Source organism: Alosa alosa, chromosome 10, assembly GCF_017589495.1.
Source record: "Alosa alosa isolate M-15738 ecotype Scorff River chromosome 10, AALO_Geno_1.1, whole genome shotgun sequence".
Classification (NCBI taxonomy): domain Eukaryota; kingdom Metazoa; phylum Chordata; class Actinopteri; order Clupeiformes; family Clupeidae; genus Alosa; species Alosa alosa.
In genome coordinates this window covers 31,402,041-31,423,181 of record NC_063198.1, presented here as the reverse complement: position 1 = coordinate 31,423,181, position 21,141 = coordinate 31,402,041, and the positions used below count along the sequence as shown (strand labels likewise).

General features: G+C 43.9%; 1 protein-coding gene across 1 annotated transcript; it reads left to right on the top strand.

Annotated features, from left to right (window-relative positions):
• The first annotated feature begins 1,347 nt into the window (after positions 1-1,347).
• On the top strand, positions 1,348-19,712 carry nampt2 (nicotinamide phosphoribosyltransferase 2). The gene is made up of 11 exons (XM_048255463.1): positions 1,348-1,636; positions 5,040-5,175; positions 7,686-7,789; positions 7,928-8,056; positions 9,543-9,701; positions 12,625-12,755; positions 13,840-14,065; positions 14,945-15,064; positions 15,728-15,871; positions 16,539-16,664; positions 17,832-19,712. The coding sequence occupies exons 1-11, from the start codon at positions 1,589-1,591 to the stop codon at positions 17,997-17,999; spliced, it is 1,491 nt and encodes a 496-aa protein (XP_048111420.1). The 5' UTR covers positions 1,348-1,588; the 3' UTR covers positions 18,000-19,712.
• Positions 19,713-21,141: the final 1,429 nt, after the last annotated feature.

Here is a 21,141-nt window from a genome sequence, read left to right as displayed (position 1 = left end):
TTGTATTTATGTGCAAAAAGAAAACAGAAAACCCCAACTGATTTTCCGCCATGTTTTTTCAAAATTTTCAAAAAGCTGACAAGTGAGGGAGGAGTCAGATTTATTACTGTGTTATGATTCGCAGCAAATTTTTATTACTGTAGAAATGTCTAGTTTGACCATTTTTGACATTAATTCATAGCGAAACTACAGCAACATACTGTATTCACAAATACAGTACACATTTTTCTCAAAAACAGCAGTGATGCTGTGAAAATCACAGAATCTTGTTACAGTGTACATAATACATTACGATTTTGAAGTAACTTGCCCAACACTGCTATAGACCAAATGAACCAATTACATATTTTTTAACCTAGCCCATAAGAAAATATTATACTGTTTCTGGGCATAGGCTATATGATCTGATTGATATGATCTATATGATATGATCTTTGTATGTACTGGATAGCAGGCACAGGCCTTATGGCAACTCCTAGTCAGAGGTGGATGAAGTACACAATTCCTCTAGTGAAGTGAAAGTATAGATACACCTTGTCAAATATTACTCCAATACAAGTGAAAGTTGCTAAGTCAGATTTTTACTTCAGTTGAAGTACAGAAGTACTTGCTTTTAAAAATACTTAAGTAGGCCTATTCAGAAGTACAAGTATTTGTCCTTTTTAATGTATTGTAATGTAATGTTTATTTGGTAATCACAGTATAGGCTACATAATTTGGTCACTCAGGACTTACATCCAACAAAAATATTTTACCTATTTTCATAACCTTGCAACTGTTTAAATGGATGCCACAATACAGTATACAGGTACAGATACTCAAAAATACAGTAATCAAGTAAAATGTAGCCTACTTAGTTACTGTCCACCCCTGCTCCTAGTCATGTAGGCCTACAAGTCAATAGGCTAGGCTGTGATTTAGGGGGAGGGGGTGGGGTCAGTGTTCATTTTACAGTGTCACAAAATGCACGTAGGCATTTCCAGATAAACGATTACGTCTTAGCCTAAGGGAATATGTTAAACCAAGGTTTCACTTTTGATTTAGCCTATCAAGTGTTGAATTACTAGATCTCACCTTCATTTCTGGAAAATGCCTGAACTTTTGGACTTCTGACTTCTGACTTTAAACGTAGGCATAGTCTACTCTCCATGTTGTTGAATAAATTATAATAAATAAAATGATTACGTATGTAATATTTATCACTTCTTGCTTTATTGTCATACCCAGTGATGGTAAAATCTTCGAAGTTGCTTAAAAGTAGCCGTGACAGACTGGCGTCACAACAGTCGTGTATTTGCTTGTCACGTGCTCTCTAATGCATATGGTTAGCCCTGCCCCCTCTCTCCCACCCCCATTCAACGAGAGATGCGCCAGTGATTGTAGCATTCGAAACCTATTCCGTAGCTTGTGACTACCAACTTAGCAAACTACTTTAGTCAAACACCGTGGTTTACGACGCGTGAGAGTGACTTTACATACCAAGGGAGATTGCGGCATCATACCCCGCCCAAAGACTGTCACGCTGTCAATAACAGTATAAGTACCGATACTGCGAGGCGGTCAACTTAATCTGAATCACACCGCAGATATGGCAGCACAGGATTTTAATTTTTTGCTGGCCACCGATTCCTACAAGGTGAGTAACGATATTTCTTATCTTTGGCTCACTAGACAAGCCCTGACCCAGCTAGAACCACTGCATTGGTTCGACCTTTCAGGTGAAAACAAAGGTTATGGGTTAGCTAGCAAGCAAGCCAGCCAACCTACATTAACGTCAGGTAATGTTAGCTAAGGTTAATTAAATGGGGGGGATCAAGTCAGTTTTCATTTTTACAAACATAGTTAACATTTTAATGTGTAGGTATGGACACGATCTATAAATTATAATAAATTTAGGGTAAGCTTCAAATAAACCTACCAAGATGAATTGTTAGTAGAAGTTAAATTAGCTATCGCTAGTAGCTAGCTAACTCCACTCATTGAGAAGCAGTGGTGGGTGGAGCTTGTGCTGAATTGCAAGTAACGTGCCAACTAACAGCCTGGGCTTTGCTTGGAAACGAAACTGTTTTGCGAAAGTGAAACACTGTTCTTAGACCAGAAATATCCTGTGATAAACTCTTATTTATTAAAAAGTTATACGTGATGGCATCTGCTACTGCCCTGTCTTTTTGGCTTGCTCCCTGTAGCTGCTAATTGATACAACACAGAACTTCCACTCCTGGACGTTTCTAGTGTCGTGTTGGCATTTGACATTAGTTTACCTTACGCCAGCTCGCTTATGTTTTGGCGACATCCGCATATTTCCATATGTTGTACCGACGTTCTTGAGATGAAATCTGTTTTTTGTCAGTTAAAATTGTAATGCCAGGTTCTGTGATCAGTCTCCATCTAAAAGTCTACGTGCAGTCTCAGGACACTGCGGACTGCAGTTGTAGTGTGTACGTGCGTTTTTGTTGTCACCCTTCATAACATGGCATCATGGCAAGGTTCAGCAATAATCATATCTTCTGGACCTGTTATGCATTTATACATGCATTCCTGCATCATATGAATGCTTCCAGGCTTTGAGAGTCGACCTGGAATAGAAAAAGGTCACATGTAATTGGAAGATGTCATCCAGGTTTTTTTATGTGGTCTTAGTCAAATGGCAAAGGATGATTCCTAGTGTGACATCTCCAGTGACCCTGAACATGAGCATGCAAAATGCCAGCCAGTTTTCAATGCCAGTGACGTTTAGCCTACTCTCAGTTGTCTTTGAATGGCAACACTGTTGTCCTTAACACAAGGAAGATTCAACTCTTTTATCGGTAAGCAAAGTTCACACTTTCCCCTAGTCTTTGACAGCATCCCTGCCAAGATGGGCGTAGATAGCTGTGATTTCATCAGCTCAGGCTGAAGAAGCAGTTTCGCTAAGGGTGAAATGAAAAACGCCTTAGTTGGCTAACTGAAAGCACCCATGCACTGTACATGAACACAATTTCCTCCCTGTGCCAAGATCAGGTTATCTTTATCACCAGAGGGACACGTGGGTCCACACATGTATCTGTTATGTAATTCATAGCAACAGGATTTGGGCTTTATCCCACTTGCATAAGTGACCGTAGTAGTAGCAGTAGTCAGCGGTAGGCCAGCCCACTGAAATATGTGCAGCTTAAGGAAATGTTCATTGTATCAGTCCCTGTGAATTTAGTCTTCAGCTTCCTGGATTGTTGTGCCACTGTTTTGGAATGTTTGCATAACTATGGCCTTGATACATCAGCTTGTTTTTTTTTTTTAAGGGGAGAAGACCTAACAAAACAGAGAGACAACGGTTATTAGCTGGAACCTGGCCATAAGTCTCAAAATATTCAATACACAGGCTAACTTGTACAACTAAAAAGTCATCTGATGACATAAGACACAATGAAATATGGCATATCATTATAGGTGTGACAAACAGCAGTCAAGGTCACAGAAGATTTATGTTTATGTTGGGAGGACATATTCAACACTTAAATAAGCATCACAAGGTTTGGTGATTAAACTTTAGTACTCACTTATTGAGCTCATAAAGCTAACCAGTTAACTTCATGTTTTGTGTGTTTGGAGTTCTTGGGATATCTTAAAACACTGAAATATAGGCAATTACTCAAAGCAGTGTATAGGCCCATTATGAATCCCCAGTCTTTTCACTTGGTGAGTGGATTTAACCATTAGTATTAGCCTTTGAAGTATAGCCGTGTGTGTGGGTGTGTGTGTTTCCTTTGTCCTTCTGAAGGCATATCATGGTTATGCAATACTGTTTTTGTGTCATATTAGACTGACTTTGACCCCCACCTGCTAAACAAGTTGGTTATGAGTGGCTCACTGACTAAAACAAATGGCAGCATCTTGCGTGCTGCCCTTGAACGTTGAAAAAAGAGTACCGTGGAAACATTTGAATTGTTATCTTTGGCTCGAGCTCATCCACTGGCCTGTGTCACATAGCAGTGAGTTTAGGCTAAACTGTGTTTATACATTTATGATCATGTTTATGACCACAAGTCTGTCTCTGTCTGTCTCTGTCTGTCTGTCTTTCTTTCTTTGATAGTGTGTTTGTTAGTGTTGGTAGAGTGAGGCCCGCCCCTATACTCTTTAAGGATCTGCGTCAGCCAGTCACCCTGGCCCATTTTCCTATCAGGGTAGTATACACTCCATTAAGAGTCCTGCTGGCTTTTGGTCTTTGGCTGTGTGAAATCAAAGGCACAGGGTCCCGGGAAATTCCTTAATTGCGCTCATGTGGCGCTCAATGTGCTTCCCTCGGCACTGGCCTGCCTCGGACGACGGCCGTCATACGGCACACTGGCCTGCCTCGGACGACGGCCGTCATACGGCACGTGCTGGGTCTGCAAACAACATCAAGGAGGACAGAGGGTGCTGGATGGGATTGCACGAGAGAGAGAGAGAGCCCTGCTTCGTGGGTTGCTGTTTATAATATATTTAATTGTGACGTGTGTACACACCTGGAGGAGTAGTGGCTCTTAATTATCAATTAGGAGTCTGGGAGCAAACAAAGGAGGTCTTGTGTAGGGGACATGTGCATAGCTCTCCCTTCCACCAGATTTATCATGAGCACCCTAGTGCAGAACTTATAGTGGGACAGTAAACTGCAGGTCACGTACTTCTAGACTTTCCTGTTGACTTAGAAGGGTAGGGTAGCCTACTTTGCTCACAAGGCGTGGTTAACATTGATGCAGTCTCTTTTATAGCAGTGTTTGCCCTGCTGTTCTGGGGGGCACTGTGAGGTCTGGAGTCATGTAGCCTAAATTCCTTGGAGGTGAAAATTCCAAATGTGGGCTTCCTTTGGAATGTGATGACTACACCAAATTATTTGGTAACTAGAAACCCATGGTAACTAGAATCCCATGGTAACTAGACTATACCAAAGGAAATGAAAGTCTCTGTGAGCTGTCCTTTCTTCTCTGGTTTGTTATACCTCATCCCCAAGAGTAATGACATGTCTCTCTCTCTCTCTCTATCTCTCTCTCTCTGTCTCTCTCTCTGCCCTCTTGTCATTCTAGGTCACACACTACAAACAGTATCCGCCCAACGTGAGTAAAGTTTACTCGTACTTTGAGTGCCGGCGCCGGAAGGATGCCCAGTTCCACGAGGTGGTGTTCTTCGGCCTGCAGTACCTCCTGAAGAAGTACCTGGCAGGTCAGTAGTGCGTGACCCACTCTGCAGCCATCCGCTGACCCACTGCCACTCAGCGCGATCGAGCAGAGCGTGCAAGCATGCCGTTGACCGTTCTCCGTGACCTTTGTCATCAGTGAAACGTGTGTCCTGTTCATAGGGCTTGCAAGGGCGCATACCACACCAGGCCATTCCAGTACACCCCATACCGTGCCTGAAATAGAGGTTCATGAAATAAGTAATGGTCCTGTTCACTCAAAAACCTTTCCAGGAAGTACTATGATGAGTTTACCACTCCTCTCAACCAGGCCTTGATTTGCTTAAGGGACTGGTAGTTTCGATCTAGGCCTGTATTTTTTGTAGCTATTGCTGTTACTAATTTGTCCATTTTACTGTAGCCTGTAAGCATTTGGCCCCAAGGCTATATTATAATATATGATCATATATCATATCATATCATATCACATCATATGATATCATAATCTACATGAAAATACTTTCAGTGTAGAGTGGGCGATATGGACAAAAAATAATTAGGGCTGTCAATCGATTAAAAAAAATAATCGAATTAATTACATACTCTGTGATTAATTAATCTAAATTAATCGCATATATAATTTTTGCTGTGAAAGTATTTTAAATATTTAAACTCAAATGAATCATTAAATAATCAGCATTAGTGACATTAAAGTTCAAAAACTCTTTTATTATTATTTTCACTGTTCAAATAATGGCCATATGATATGACCTAATATGCTGAGGAAATAAATTCAAAAGTGCTTTGGGAATAAGTTTTTTCAGGCTACAGATATAACCTAGGGGACACAATGAAAACAAATTAACACTCCCCTCTATGTAAACACTATTTCTTTGCATTGATGCGCGACTTAAAAGTAAATGTTCCAATCAATGACCTAGGCAGCACATTTTCTTCTCCTTCATTTTTCAGTCTAATGGTTACTGACTAGAACGGCTTGGGGTCAAAGGTCATACGGAATCGATTTATCTGCGTTATTTTTTTTAATCAGTTATTTTTTCTCAAATTAATTAATTGAAATGAATCAGTTATTTTGACAGCCCTAAAAATAATATCTCCAATATTTTTTGTGATTTTGACGATAACGATAATTAGTCGATAGGCTACCCTTTAAAATAAATGTATAAAAGTCTGAGTTAGGCCTACTTTACAGCTATAATAATAACCAGTAACCTAACCTGTGACTTTTTAACCAAATCAACCAATGCATTGTCACTCTATGACACATTTCCAATTCTGCCCCCACTTGTGTGGCAATTGACATGAGCTACATTAGAGAAGATGAACAGTTTCCCAAGTGAAAGTCTGAAACTGAAGTTCCCTTCAAAAACCTTTACTTAGGATTCACTGTAAAACTAAGCAGACCAACAGAGTATATCTCAGTTATTTCCTTTGAGGTTTTGTTTAAGAGCAATCATAGGCTAACATTCCAAGTTACAGAATAGAAACTAATGCGTTAGCTTATGGCTAATGTATATGAGAAATCCCATAGAGATGCTAATGGTTAGAGGTTTAACAAACCAGAGAAGGAAGGACAGAATATGGTTAACGGTTAATCGATAAACATAGATATTTAGAGCAAACTTCAGTCCATTTACAAAAGGGTTAGGCCTACATGAGAAGAGTTCTTTTTTACAACTCACTATTAAAATACTCAAAGGCTAATGTTTTCTCTCCATATAATACCACGTAGGAAAAAACGTGACTCATCAATGCTACTTGAACAGAAGTAGCCACACAAAATCCCAAGTAGCCTACCTCTTGCTGCACAAAAGATTAGGCATGCGTGTGACAACGTGGACCCACTAGTGATCATGTGACACTTGCTCTGCTGCAGCCAGAGCCTTCTCCCGCATAGACCTCCTGGATTTAGTAAATGTATGTGGTTTCAATGCGTGATTTCGATATTCCCATAAGTAATTTAAATACTCGATAATGTCAATTTGTTGTTTTAACAATGTGCAATCACGATAATATCGCAGACGATATTTATCGCCCACCCCTATTTCAATGAGATGATTATTTCTTGAGAGATTACTTTAGCATGTGTAGTTGCATAGTTCTGATGTGACCACTGTGAATGCAGAACATCCTGAAATCATGTGTCAAATGTGTGAATAGTGATCATAGGTCAAGCAGGCCTGGCCAACCCCACTACCCCCCAGGCCTGGCCAACCCCACTACCCCCCAGCCCTGTCTTTGAGAGAACTGATGGCAGCCCTCTCCTCTATGTGAGCAGGGATTTTCTGCTCACATAGAGGAGAGGGATTTTCAAGCACCCCCCTCACCCCCCATGGGGCATTTGTTGCTGTTTGGAACTGGTGAATCCTTTTAGTTGCCCTGGTTTAACCTTTTGTTTGCGGAGTTGCTAATAGGCAGTGGGAGAGTCTCCGAAGCTTGCTCAGCTGCGACAGTGATGTGCATGTGGAGTTAATTGGGTGCTTTTTGGTTTTATGCTTCTGCCCTCTGACCCTGGTCATCCAACTACGCTCCTCAGGTCCCGTCATCACGGAGGAGAAGATTCAGGAGGCCCAGCAGTTCTTCCATTTGCACTTTAAACAAAAGGTGTTTGATGAAGACGGTTGGAGAAGAGTTCTGGAGGTAAGAGCGACATTCCTTACAGAGGACAACAGGCATTCAGTAACAGTGACAAGTCCCACGGATTCGTCTGTGATTGACAAAAGAAGTCCACAGCAAAGTGATTTGTGATGCATCATTTTTCTTGTTGTCTGTTGTCAGAAACATGATGGACGCCTTCCCATCCGAATCAAAGCCGTTCCTGAAGGAAAAATCATTCCGAGGGGGAACGTCCTTTTCACAGTTGAGAATACAGATCCAGATTTTTTCTGGCTCACCAATTACGTTGAGGTACTCTGACCATATATTTTGTCATCTCTATCTTTTACTTTGTGTACTTGATGTATGTATGATGCATGTATGACGATTGTTCAAAATTCTGTGCCTTTAAATCATTAGCAGACTTCAGGGAAGATCTTCATAGAACAAAAAGTTTCATAGCAGAATTGTGTTTAGCCTTTGATTTAAGCAATTTCTTCCAATCTGTGAGTGCACAGCTGACAGACTGTGTCTAATGGAACCTTTCTGCCCAGTTTGTGTGTTCCGAGACTAGAGCACAGCGTTGTTGTGTGTGGGTGTCCACGGTAGGGGTGTCATAATTCTCAAAATCCTCGATTTGATTTCATTTTCGATTTTAAAGTCACGATTAGATTTTCGATCTTTTTTTAAATATTACTATTAATGCATTCCTTATGTTATTGACTTTTTTTGGCCTTTTCCTTTTCTGTTTCGAGGGGCTTTTATTTTGAAACCGCAAGGTTGTAATGTAAACAGAACAAGGCTAAACAGAGACGTGAACATAGTGAAATGAAACAACACAGAAGGATAATTTGATTGTTTCAGCACACTCCGAAGAGACCCAAGGTTAGTGTTCATGGAATATGTTTATCAATGTGCATTTTAAGCCTTAAAGTAATTTTGGATTGTAACTAGGTCATCTTTTCACTTGCTAAGTTGAGTAGGCTAAGTTAGTGTTAATTGACGTGAATGAACGACAAAATACTCTCACACCGGTGATTTCAGAGTAGCAAGAGGGGCTTCAATTTCGGTAGGTCGATGTGCATATTTTAACTGGCTGCGTCCTAACATTAGAGGAGTGTTGACCCGCAGTTCAGCGTGTGCGTGCGTCTTGGCATACGTGCTAGACATCGCATTGGGGGTGTGGCTGCATCGTCGATTCTACTTTTGAGTTCGAAGTTCGAGATTGAGATGTAATTTCGATCAATTTCGATATAAAATCGAAATCATGACACCCCTAGTCTATGGGTGGTAGCGTTGTTGTGTATGAGTGTCCATGGGCATGGTGCTAGCGTTTGTTTAGCCGGCCAGCGGCCCAGCTCCCAGAGGCAGCCAGGTGGCTGTAATTAGCCAAATGAGGTCAGCGCTGATTCTGGTGGCTGATTCAGCTGATCAGCTGGACTGCCACCCCATTGGTCCCTTGATCACCAGTGGCCGCAACATCCGATGGCTGGCCCCCTGACACCCTGGCTCTGTCTGTCGGACACACACGCGCGCGATATGCAATACACACACATGCACGCGTACACTTTGAACTCATTGGCTTTTTTCTCCCTTTACATTCCCTCTTTCTCTCTCACTCTCTCTCACTCACTCACACTCTCTCTCTCACTCACTCATTCTCTCTCTCTCTCACTCTCTCACTCTCTCTCTCCCTCCCTCTTTCTCTCTCCCTCTTTCTCTCTCTCTTTCTCACTCTCTCCCTCCCTCTTTCTTTCTCTCTTTCTCTCTCTCTCACTCTCTCTCTCGTTCTCTCCAGACCATGCTGGTGCAGATGTGGTACCCCATCACCGTGGCGACGATATCCCGAGAGTTCAAAAAGATCCTGGCCAAGCACCTGAAGTCCACCTCGGGCAGTCTGGAGGGCCTGGACTTCAAGCTGCACGACTTCGGCTACCGGGGGGTGTCCTCTCAGGAGGTGAGGGCCACACCATACTAGAACTCCCCACCTCCCTTCCCAATATTCATTGCTTGGTTATTGTGTTGAAGATTTATTATTGATGTGTTATAGCTATATCAGGCTGCGAAGGCTGCGTGTACACAACCGCATGGAGCTCCAGTGGAATTTTAATTTTGTGATGAGAATTCTCGGTCTAACCGTTCATGTGCCGTTGAAACGGTGTAAATAGGCGACCCATCAGGCCAGCACTATAACTCCGAGCGTGGTAAACAAAATAGGATATTTCAGGCAGTAAATGCTCCCGTTAAGAACTAAACCAGATTTTGTTCAAATTTACACATCTATGGCTACTGAAAAATGTAAGGTTCATTTAGTAAATGTTATTTTGAAGTGTTAAAAAACATTGTTGTTTTAGAATTTCTGAACAAAAGTGGTGATAATTGGGGGTGTTACGATAGCATTGTCCAGTTTGTAAACTGTAAAGCAAAGTATAGTCATGTCCATTTCGCTTTTTATTCTGCTCCATATCCAAAACGAGGGAGGCTCCCAAATCAACAGTTAACTATACCTTATTTTAGAATAGAGAGAAATAATAAATCAAATACAAATCAGGGATACACACACACACACACACCGCAGGGAGCTGACCTTTTGGCAGTGCACAAGACTGACCGAGGCAACCTCTTTTTCATTTCATAGCTTCGAGTCAATTCAGCATTCATATATTACCACTAAATCTGCATTGGAATGCTCTGGTCACCAGTATTCTTTCAGCGTCACATAATTAACTCAGTAGCCCCGTCTTAGTGAGCGGTTTTCTGCTGTAGGGTGTGTGTGTGTGTTTCTCTTTGGCGTCACTGGCGTGGCGTCCACTTCAGACATCGCATGCGTGGAGAGTAGCGTGCGCTGAAAAGGTCGGCGCCGCGTCACCTGCGCTCACGTCAGCGCAGAGGGAGAGCCAGGTGGAGCGGAACTAGATAGTCGCTGTGCTTCTCTGCACGCTTTCTGATTGGCCGTCGTGATTTTGTGGTTTTGACATTGAGATGGTCAAAAATTACCATTTGCCCCAGCTGTGGCGCAACTGGCTGGGGTACATGCACCGTATGCCGGCGACCTGGGTTCGATTCCCGCCCCGTGGTCCTTTCCGGATCCTACCCCGACTCTCTTTCCCACTCACTTCCTGTCGTTCTCCACTGTCCTATCTGATTAAGCCCAAAAATATACTTACATTTTTTTTTTTTTTAAATTACCATTTGATTTGGATAAGATGCGGCTTTGGATGAGATGACGTTGTTGTTGTTGACTTATTATGTTGGCTAAGCTAATATGTTCAAAAGATAAACAGATGGAAGTCAGTAAGCTCACAGCGCAGAGCGGCAGGTTATCAGTAGATTGGATTTGAGTGATCCATGTTAAGTAGTTGTGCTGTCGTTGACGGTGGCCATTTAATGGCTTCTAGGATAAAGGTGAAATTGAAAAGAGAGAGTCCAAGTCATCTATATGTCTGCAGACTATCCTCTGGCATTTTCTGGCAGTGATGCTATTATATCATTACATGTATTGAAGTAGACCACACATGTATCTTGTGCTAATAGTCCTAATGCTATTCCCGTATGAGCAGTACCCTCGGCCTTCACTCTGAGCCTCTTCCACGGCTTCACTGTCTGTGGTTGAATGATGGTTTTCTTAAGGGTGGACAGGATGTGGATGGTATTGACTTTTCTTTCTGTCGGCTCTGACTCGTCCCTCATATAAGTCATTGATCCAGTGTCATGGAGGGGTGGCTGATTGTCCTCGTCCTCTATATATGTATTTATTTATCTATTTGTTGTTCACCACCAGCACTGGGGGCAGAAAAATAGCTATATGGACTGCAGCTCATGCCTGCCACGCGTAGTGGGCCAAGGCTGCAAGGAATGGTCTCTCTCTCTCTCTCTCTCTCTAGGTGTGCACACATCATTTATTATGGCTAAAGAGATGTCTCTTAAGGTTGTTATAATCACTGTCTTCATTGCTACCATTATCATGATCCTTTACTGGCTCCAAAGGTTAATTATTTCCAATTGCCTCTTCCACAAAAATGAGTTGCCATCGGATGGCTGCTCTCCCAAGCACCTGGCGGACTCTGCCTCTATTTACTCAGTTTGATTGACAGACGGCATCCCCATGTGGGAATAGGGCTTTGCCTCCCATCTCCCGCTAATAAAGCCTTTTAAATACAGCATGAGGTCCCAGTGTAAGACTTTTCTGCTAGCGGTGGCGAATGCCATCAGCTGGTGGCCTTATCAGCAGTGATGTCCGTCATTATAATGGAGGTGACAAGCGGCAAGAGCGTCACTGGAGTTCCTGCGCTTTTGAGAAATGAGGGATGAGGAAGACGCCAAACGCCAGAACATCGCCAGAGTGTGTTCCATCTTCAGAGCACACACAACTGCTTTTCCAATAAAAGTGCAGATTATGATATGAGAAGTCCTAGGAGGGAACAGCTGTGTTGTGTGTGTGCCTGTGGTTTGTGTGCTTGTGGTGTGTGTGCCTGTGGTGTGTGTGCCTGTGGTGTGTGTGCCTGTGGTGTGTGTGCTTGTGGTTTGTGTGTGCCTGTGGTTTGTGTGCCTGTGGTGTGTGTGCCTGTGGTGTGTGTGCCTGTGGTGTGTGTGCTTGGTGGTATGAACGTATGTTATTTTGATTTGACACAATATCACTTGGATTTGAAGTACACAGGATAGCTTTACTAGTATTGAGCAAACATACAGCAAACACACAGCAAACACACAGCAAACACACAGCAAACACACAGCAAACACACAGCAAATGCAACGATTTCGATCTCACCGGAATCTGTAACCTGTATTTGTAACTGGTGTGTGTCTCTCTCTCTCTCTCTCTCTCTCTCTCTCTCTCTCTCTCTCTCTCTCTCTCTCTCTCTATCCCTCTCTCTCTCTAGTCGGCAGCTCTGGGAGGTGCAGCCCACCTGGTAAACTTCTGCAGCACGGACACAGTGGCCGGACTCCTCATGGCCCAGCGCTACTACGGCTGCCCCATGGCCGGCTTCTCCATCCCCGCTGCAGAGCACAGGTGAGAGGCCAAACACGCACACAGACACACACACTCACTCACGCACGCACGCACACACACACACACACCTGGACCCCTCACTCGCTCCTTCACACACGCACATATATACACACACACACACACACACACACACACACACCTGGACCCCTCACTCACTCTTTCACACACACACACATACAGGCACATGTGTAGATTAACGATTATAACTTTGAAGATGGGGCTGCAGTTATTCAAAGCTTTCATTCTTCTGAAAGGTCCCACAGCGGCTCACACACTGAAGTCCATAGGCACAGTATGGCACTGAAGGTGTGAACTGAGGAATAGGCTGTCAAAGGGCCTGGACACACCAACCCGATTATCGGCTGTCCGACAGTCGGGCAAGGTCGGTGACTCAGGTCGGTTCGGCGTGTATCGGAGTCGGCGTCGGCGTTCATTTTGGCCGATTACACATCGAATCAGCCAGTGGCTGTCGGCCTCAATGACCAGTCTGATTGGCGAAGTGCTAGCCCTTGACTAAACATTCTCGGACCATTAGCCCTACATTCAGCATTGTACGCTATGAACCCATTTTGATATACTATCCTAACATATTTTAGTCGGCACTTTTTTGACCGACCCGGGGAGACGGAAACGGTAGCCGACTGGTCAGTCCGATTGCTTTTCTGCCGACGGCTTGGTGTGTCCCGGCCCAAAGGCATTGCTGTTTTTTTAGGTGTGATCCTGAGAAGTGTATGCGTCAGGCACTGCTAGACTTTTAGACAAAACGCAATTAACAGCCTGTTTAATCACATCAGATCACGCCTGCTTAAAGGTGATGGGTTTTAAAAATAGTGACTTTAAGACACCATCCTCCATCAACAGCACCTTCTCATCCATTCATTTCTCTCTCTCTCTCTCTCTCTCTCTCTCTCTCTCTCAAATACAAATTTGAAAAATCTTATTGAATTATTTGTTTTATCTATTTTATTTGAGCTTTTATTTAATTGTTTGTTTGTTTGTTTTATATCATATCCATATTGTTTTAGTATACCTTTATTTCCACGGCAGCTAAACTAAAAGCAAACATTGTGTGTTCTGTTGTCAGCACCATCATCTCATGGGGCCGGACTCGGGAGAAGGAGGCCTACGAGAGCCTGCTGGAGCAGTTCCCCACCGGGCCCGTGGCTGTGGTCAGCGACAGCTACGACATCTTCAAGGCCTGCAAGCACATCTGGGGCGACAAGCTGAAGGACCGCGTCACGGAGCGCAGCGAGGACTCCGCACTGGTCATCCGGCCCGACTCAGGGGACCCCGCCGAGACCCTGCTGGAGGTGGGCACCGCCGCCAACACTCTCACACACACACACACACCGCCGCCAACACACACACACACACACACACACAGACACACGCACCTCGCCGAGACCCTGCTGGAGGTGGGCACCGCCGCCAACACTCACACTCACACACTGCCGCCAACACTCACACACACACACCGCCGCCAGCACACGCACACACACTCACACACGCACTCACACACACACTCACACTCGCACACTCACACACACACTCACACACACTCGCACACGCACACACACACACGCACCCCGCCGAGACCCTGCTGGAGGTGGGCACCGCCGCCAACACACACACACATGCACTCGCACACGCACAAAGGGCATGGACAGACAAACAGACAGAAACACTATGTGATCTGAGTTTAGCAGAGCCATCTCACACAGATATGAAAATAATATGCAGAATAAAATATTGTGGAGAATATATTTGTCTAAAATATTAAACCTCACATGGGTTCACTCCCAAGAATGTGAAGATTACTAGAGTATGTTGAGCATCTTCACCTACACTTGTCTTTAGGTTACTACTACTAGTCATTCCTTTTCCATGGGGGTAAACACATTTTCATAGTTGCATTGGAATTGTACACCAGTAATTGATAGACAGACAGAAAGCCTTTGAAAGGCACAGCGACCCGTCGGTGAGGGAAGGAGTGTGGTGGAATGATGTGTGATATTTGTAGACTTGTGACTCATCGATTGCCTCTGATATTTGCCTGTTGCACCAAGCGTTTTTCTTTTTTTATGTCATGAGATGTCGGAGTCTGAACTGAATTCCCCCCAACTCTCTCTCTCTCTCTCTCTCTGTCTCTCTCTGTCTCTCTCTCTCTGTCCCCCTTTCTCTGCCCCCAGGTGATAAAGATTCTGGGGGAGAGCTTCGGCTTCACTTTAAATTCGAATGGCTACAAGGTGCTGCCGTCCTACCTGCGTATCATCCAGGGTGACGGCATCGATCTGAAGTCTATCGAGGAGGTGAGGATTAAATAACAACCCCAGCTGACCTCTCTTGTTGACCTCTTTGGTTTCATTTGAAAGAGATTATTCTGGATTGTGCTGTGTGCATGTCTTGGCAAGAGGCATAGCCTGATCATATATAATGCTTTAAGTGTAAGTATAAGTATATATATTGGGATAAATGCAGAGACCAAATTTCCCTCACGGGATCAAAAGAGTATATATACTTACACTTACACTTTTGATCCCATGAGAGAAATTTGGTCTCTGCATTTATCCCAATCTGTGAATTCGTGAAACACACTCAGTACACAGTGAACACACAGTGAGGTGAAGCACACGCTAATCCCGGCACAGTAAGCTGCCTGCAACAACAGCGGCGCTCGGGGAGCAGTGAGGGGTTAGGTGCCTTGCTCAAGGGCACTTCAGCCGTTCCTACTGGTCGGGGTTCGAACCGGCAACCCTCCGGTTACAAGTCCGAAGCCCTAACCAGTAGGCCACGGCTGCCCCCCTGAATGTATGATAATATAATTCAGAAAAACAGTTAGCCACTGATTAGGCTGGTTTGGGTTCACTCCAGTATCAAGTGCTTTCTGCCACACTGGTGAAGTGAAGCCACCAGTGCAGACCCACCCACCAATCACGGCTCCCTCAGTGCTAACGCTCGTCTGTGATTGGCAGATTCTGGTGAAGCTGAGCGAGCAGGGTTGGAGCGTGGAGAACGTGTTCTTCGGCTGCGGCAGCGCTCTGCTGCAGAAGCTCAACAGGGACACGCTCAACTGCGCCTTCAAGTGCAGCTACGTGGAGTCCGTCAACGGCAAGGGGGTGAGTTATCCCCGTTATCCTTTATCGACTGGACAGTAAAAAGTAGACAAGAAATGAGTGGGATTGAGAGATAGGGTATGGGATTTAGAGATGAGAGATGGGGTGTTGGATTGAGAGATGGGGTGTGGGATTGAGAGATGACGGATAGACTGGAACCCGGGTCTCCATGGGAACTGGACCCGTATGTGGTGTGGGATTCGTTTGGGCTATTTCCCTCTCAATTGTTTTTTTTGTTTTTTTTGGACTCTACACTCCAGTTCTCTCTCCAGAGACACACAGTGCTGCCAAACATGCCACACACAGGGAGTGTTGCATAAACACTTTTATTGGGGAGGGTCAAACATTGGCATGGCCTTAACTCTTCCAGCCGTCGCAGATTAGCAGTGCCAACAGCTCACTCTGTCTGCCTCTGTGCACATTCCCAAACGCTCACCTTCTGTCCAATATTTGTGCAGCGGGACTAATAAGAGCTAATTAGACAGCTCTGACGCTTGTTTCTATTGATTGGGTCATTGATTGGGGACCATGAGATATCAGCCCTCCACAGTGCTGAAGCCAGCCTGAGATTAGAGTCTCTCCATCTGTCAGGTGTGTGTGTGTGTGTGTGTGTGTGTGTGTGTGTGTGTGTGTGTATTCATGGGGTCCCAAACCTTGTTTGCTGTTGCAGACGGATGTGTACAAGCAGCCAGTGACGGACCCGTCCAAAGGCTCAAAGCGGGGTCGCCTGTCCCTTCGCAAGAACTCGGACGGCTTCATCGAGACGGTGGAGCGCGGCGTGGGCAAGCCAGAGGAGGTGAGACCCCTTTGAGTCCCGCTCGTGCGCCCACACTCACGTACACACACACACACATACACACACACACATGCACACAGAAAGATAGAGAGCGAAACATATGCAGACACACCTACATGAAAGGACGGACGCACACACACACACACACACACACATACTTGTCAGTTGATTCTGATTAGTTGGCATGCTGCACCTACTCTATTTCCTTTGATCACTCTACATCCTGTACACAAGCTAAGGGAGCTATTTATAGACCATACACATACAGAGTCATCTGTACACACACACACACACAGTTGGCTCTGGCATTGTACTGCACATGTGGAGCATGCTTTTAACTGGTATCCATGTTTCTTCTCTCTCCATATAAGTAGGCTTAATAAATCATATGTGTATGTGTTCTATGAAACCCTTTGAACCTGAAAATAATGACAAGCCATCTTTGTTGCACTCAAGTAGTGTCCATCACCCCTCAGCACCTCTGCAAATGTCTTTCTCCTTGCCTGCAACAGATGATCCATTTATCGCTTTAAGAATAAGAAACGCTTCCCAGGGTCAAAAATGTTTGTTGCCGTAAAACTACAGGGTGCTCATTGAAATGGGCCTCTGTGTCATAAATGAGGGAAAAGAGCAATAGAATTGAGGCCCTGCTGTGGGAAAGGAAAGAAAGGAGGGGAGAGAATACTGGAAAGATTCCAATAGGGTTCTATTCTTATGGGAACATTTGCTAACGACTTGAGCAGTATTTTTGGTCCATTACCATCAGATAAAGCTCATCCTCACTCCCTTTCTCTCTCTCTCTCTCTCACAATCTCTCTCTCTCTCTCCCTCCCTTACACACACTCTCTCTCTCACTCACTCTGTCTCTCTGTCTGCCTCTCTCTCTCACTCATTTACACACTCTCTCTCTCTCCCTCCCTTACACACACTCTCTCTCTCACAATCTCTCTCTCTCTCTCCCTCCCTTACACACACTCTCTCTCTCACTCACTCTGTCTCTCTGTCTGCCTCTCTCTCTCACTCATTTACACACTCTCTCTCTCTCCCTCCGTTACACACACTCTCTCTCTCACTCACTCTGTCTCTCTGTCTGCCTCTCTCTCACTCATTTACACACTCTCTCTCTCTCTCTCTCTCTCTCTCTCTCACACACTCTCTCCCTCTCAGGACATGCTGGTCACTGTGTTTGAGAACGGCACCATCCTGCAGGACTACACCCTGGAGGAGATCCGTAAGAACGCGCGGCTGTCCGAGGACGACATGGCGCCCGCGCAGCACAATCATAACGAGCTCAACGGCCTTCACCACAAGCACATCATGAATGGCGTCCACTGATTGGACAGTCCATTTCCCCACCACACCACCTGTCTGTCCGTCTGCACTGTGTACATCATTGACCCCCATTGATCCTCACTGACTCAAACTGACCTGTCGTTGTCTCTTGATTGAGGTCAAAGATCATGTGCTTGTTTCTCTTGACACTTAAAGACAAAAACAAACAAAACAAAAGAAGAAAGAGACACATTTTAATGCCATGGCTACGGTCATGTCTGATTCTTTCTTTTTAACCCACAGTGTTTGCCAGCTCATTTTTACTGGCTTTCAAGACTGTTGTTTATTTGTTGTTGTTTTTAAAAGACTTTTAAGCGTTCCACGGATTATTATTTTTTCTTTTTCCTCTCTCTGGTAGCCATTTTTCTTTCAAGCTGCTGCAGCACTGCGTCGGCGTTAGCACGCAACTCTTTGAATGCCAAATGGTTGACTTTGGGATGTATATTCCCGTCTGTGTATATACTTTTGTTGATTTTCAAGCGACTGAGAAGATATTCCTTTGGCTTCACGTGGAGGTGTTTCACCTGCTTCTCTTCTAAGTCAAAGACACATGGGAGGATATTGAAACTATAGCATCCAATCAAACAGCTTGATTCCTTCTTATGTGTCAGCTCAGCGAATGCCTGTCCTGACTTGTTGTGTGGCCTGTTCAACCCTGATCCCTGATCTTCTGCCATGTAACTGGAAGGGTGTCTGTTTTAAGCCATTACCTTTAACCATAGGTAAAATCGGTTCAATTTCAACCGGCTGATAACTGTTGATAACTAAACGAATGCTCCAGTGAGCAATCACTACTGCCACTGTCACTCTATGCAGTCCACCCGGCAAGACACACGCTCCTTCGGCCAGAGATGGTCATTTTCTTCGACTAGACTCTAGGTTCTATAGATCTGTAGTGGTAATGAAGTAATGGTACACTGAAAAGATACTTGATGATGATGTTGTTATTATAATAATTATTTTTTGCTCTGATTCTTGATAAGTGTGCCGTGTATGTATATATATATATATATACACACACACACATGAATATGTGTTGGATTTGGTTAGAGAGCACATGCTGAGTTTGTGCAGAGGTGGGGTAGGGGGCAGTTCTGAGGGTCTGCTGGTCTGCAGCTCTGGAGGTCAGCGGCCGCCTTTAGAACCCCTGGAAGGTACCCGTCAGAGAGGAGCCGGTTCCTCTCAGGTCACGGCACGCAAATTGTTCTTCCTTTGCTTGAAAACTGCAACAATTTCTTTATGTAAACCTTGAGTGTGTGTGTGTGTGTGTGTTTGTTTGTCTGTTTATTTGTGCATGTATGTTGGAGAGAGGGTGTATTTGTGCTGCCTTAATTAGTGAGTGGAGAATATTCATGGCATGTTAAAAAGTTAAAATCCTTTGGCCATTATATCTCCACGTCGCTGTTTAAGAATATGCTGCTGCATTTAAATGTTGTTGTTTTTTTCTCTGGTGGCCAATTTAGGCAATGCTGTTTAAAGAAATTACCAATTTACTGCGTAATTTGACAATTTGATATGAAGCAGTTGACCCTACCTCCTTTTTTCTATACCAACAATAATGTATATTAATATAAAATGTGATGATAATTCACTAAAATAGTATAATATTCTTTTATGTAAATATTGATGAATATAATATTGTTTTTCCTTCTTTTTGCTGTACAAAAGTAATATTTTGTATCAGATAATTAAACGGACCTTTTACTTAAAACTTAACAGCAACACCTCTACTGTGTCCAGAACATTTTATTCAATGCTTAGCCTACATGTTTAATAGGAATATTGGTTATACCCAAGTGTATTTTATTCAATGCTTAGCCTACATGCTTCAAAGGAATATTGGTTATACCCAAGTGTATTAGAAAGAGGACTTTCCATATACATCAGTTGAACAGAGTCTGTGATTCTAATCCAGATCCAGTTGCTTGGGCTGTTCCATACACTCTTCCATCCAATCAACATTTTGCTCTAGAAGCTTGAAGGGAGGGGCCAATTTGATGAGTTATTTAGCAGAAATAGCAGCAAATTTAAATGGCAAGAGTGCATCTGCTGGTAAATGACTTTACAGCATTTTAACCACGACCATTTCACCAGATATAAATAGGGAGTGCCCTTTCAGTCAACCTTTTGACTCTTCATAGCTCTCATAGCTGTGTATAAATGGCCATGCCACTGCAGAAAGCTGTGCCAGGTGCTCCCCTGGGAATGTTCACATCATTTGAGAGACCGAGCCATTCAAACACATCTTGTAGCCTACTATCACTACAAGGCGGAAAGCTTGGAGGCCCAGGAGTGTATTCCAGGTAGGTGCTTTAGAGGCATACCTAGGTACTGTAAGTTAACCCAGAGGAAGTGGTAAACCTAATAGAAGAGCCTTTTGGCTTTGTTTGGTTTGGAGATTGAAACCTCCAGGCTGTTCTATTATCAGGTTTACAGTTTACAGCTTCCTCTGTGTTACCTTACCTAGGTTTGCCTCTAAACCACCTACTTTGCCTGGGGTGTATTCCAAGTATGTGGTTTAGTGACAAACCTCACCAAAATAAGTTAGCTCAGAGTAAGGGGTAAACCTCCTAATAGAGCTCTATGGCTTCATTCTCCTAACAGAACAATGCCATAGGGCTCTTGTTGGATGTTTACCACTTACTCTGAGTTCACTTATCCAGGTTTGTCACTGAACCACGTACTTGGAATACCCCCCTGGTCTGCATGTAGCCAAACTCAGTGCTGTTGATGTTGGAACACCTTACACCACACAGACGGTGAGCTACCTCTGTCCAAAGCCAGCCAGTCAACTGTAGCCAAATGCCTCTGCTACATGGCCATGCTTAGCCTGTCCAGGAAACTAGTGGGGCACAATATATTTATCCAATGATAAGGAACTTTTATCTTGAGCAACTTACACCATAGAGTCAAACATGTATGGCATCTCAACTAGTGGGACTACCAAAGCACATACACTCTGAAATGTAGTGTGTCTATAATGTTTGGACTGAGGCAGTAGAGCTTACTGAACTAATCGTGTACATTAACTAACCATTATGTTCAATCGGACAATTATTTTCTCGGTTAATCAATTAGTTGGGTTACACTTTACTTGACAGTGTCGACATAAGGGTGACATGACACTGTCATGAACGTGCCATAA

What these genes read in the sequence shown, in the direction of transcription:
- nampt2 (XM_048255463.1), top strand. Translation starts at nt 1,589, where the DNA reads ATGGCAGCACAGGATTTTAATTTTTTGCTGGCCACCGATTCCTACAAG. An exon ending in GTTGGAGAAGAGTTCTGGAG is followed by an intron (nt 7,790 to 7,927) that starts GTAAGAGCGACA and finishes GTCTGTTGTCAG; the next exon opens with AAACATGATGGACGCCTTCC. An exon ending in GGGGGGTGTCCTCTCAGGAG is followed by an intron (nt 9,702 to 12,624) that starts GTGAGGGCCACA and finishes CTCTCTCTCTAG; the next exon opens with TCGGCAGCTCTGGGAGGTGC.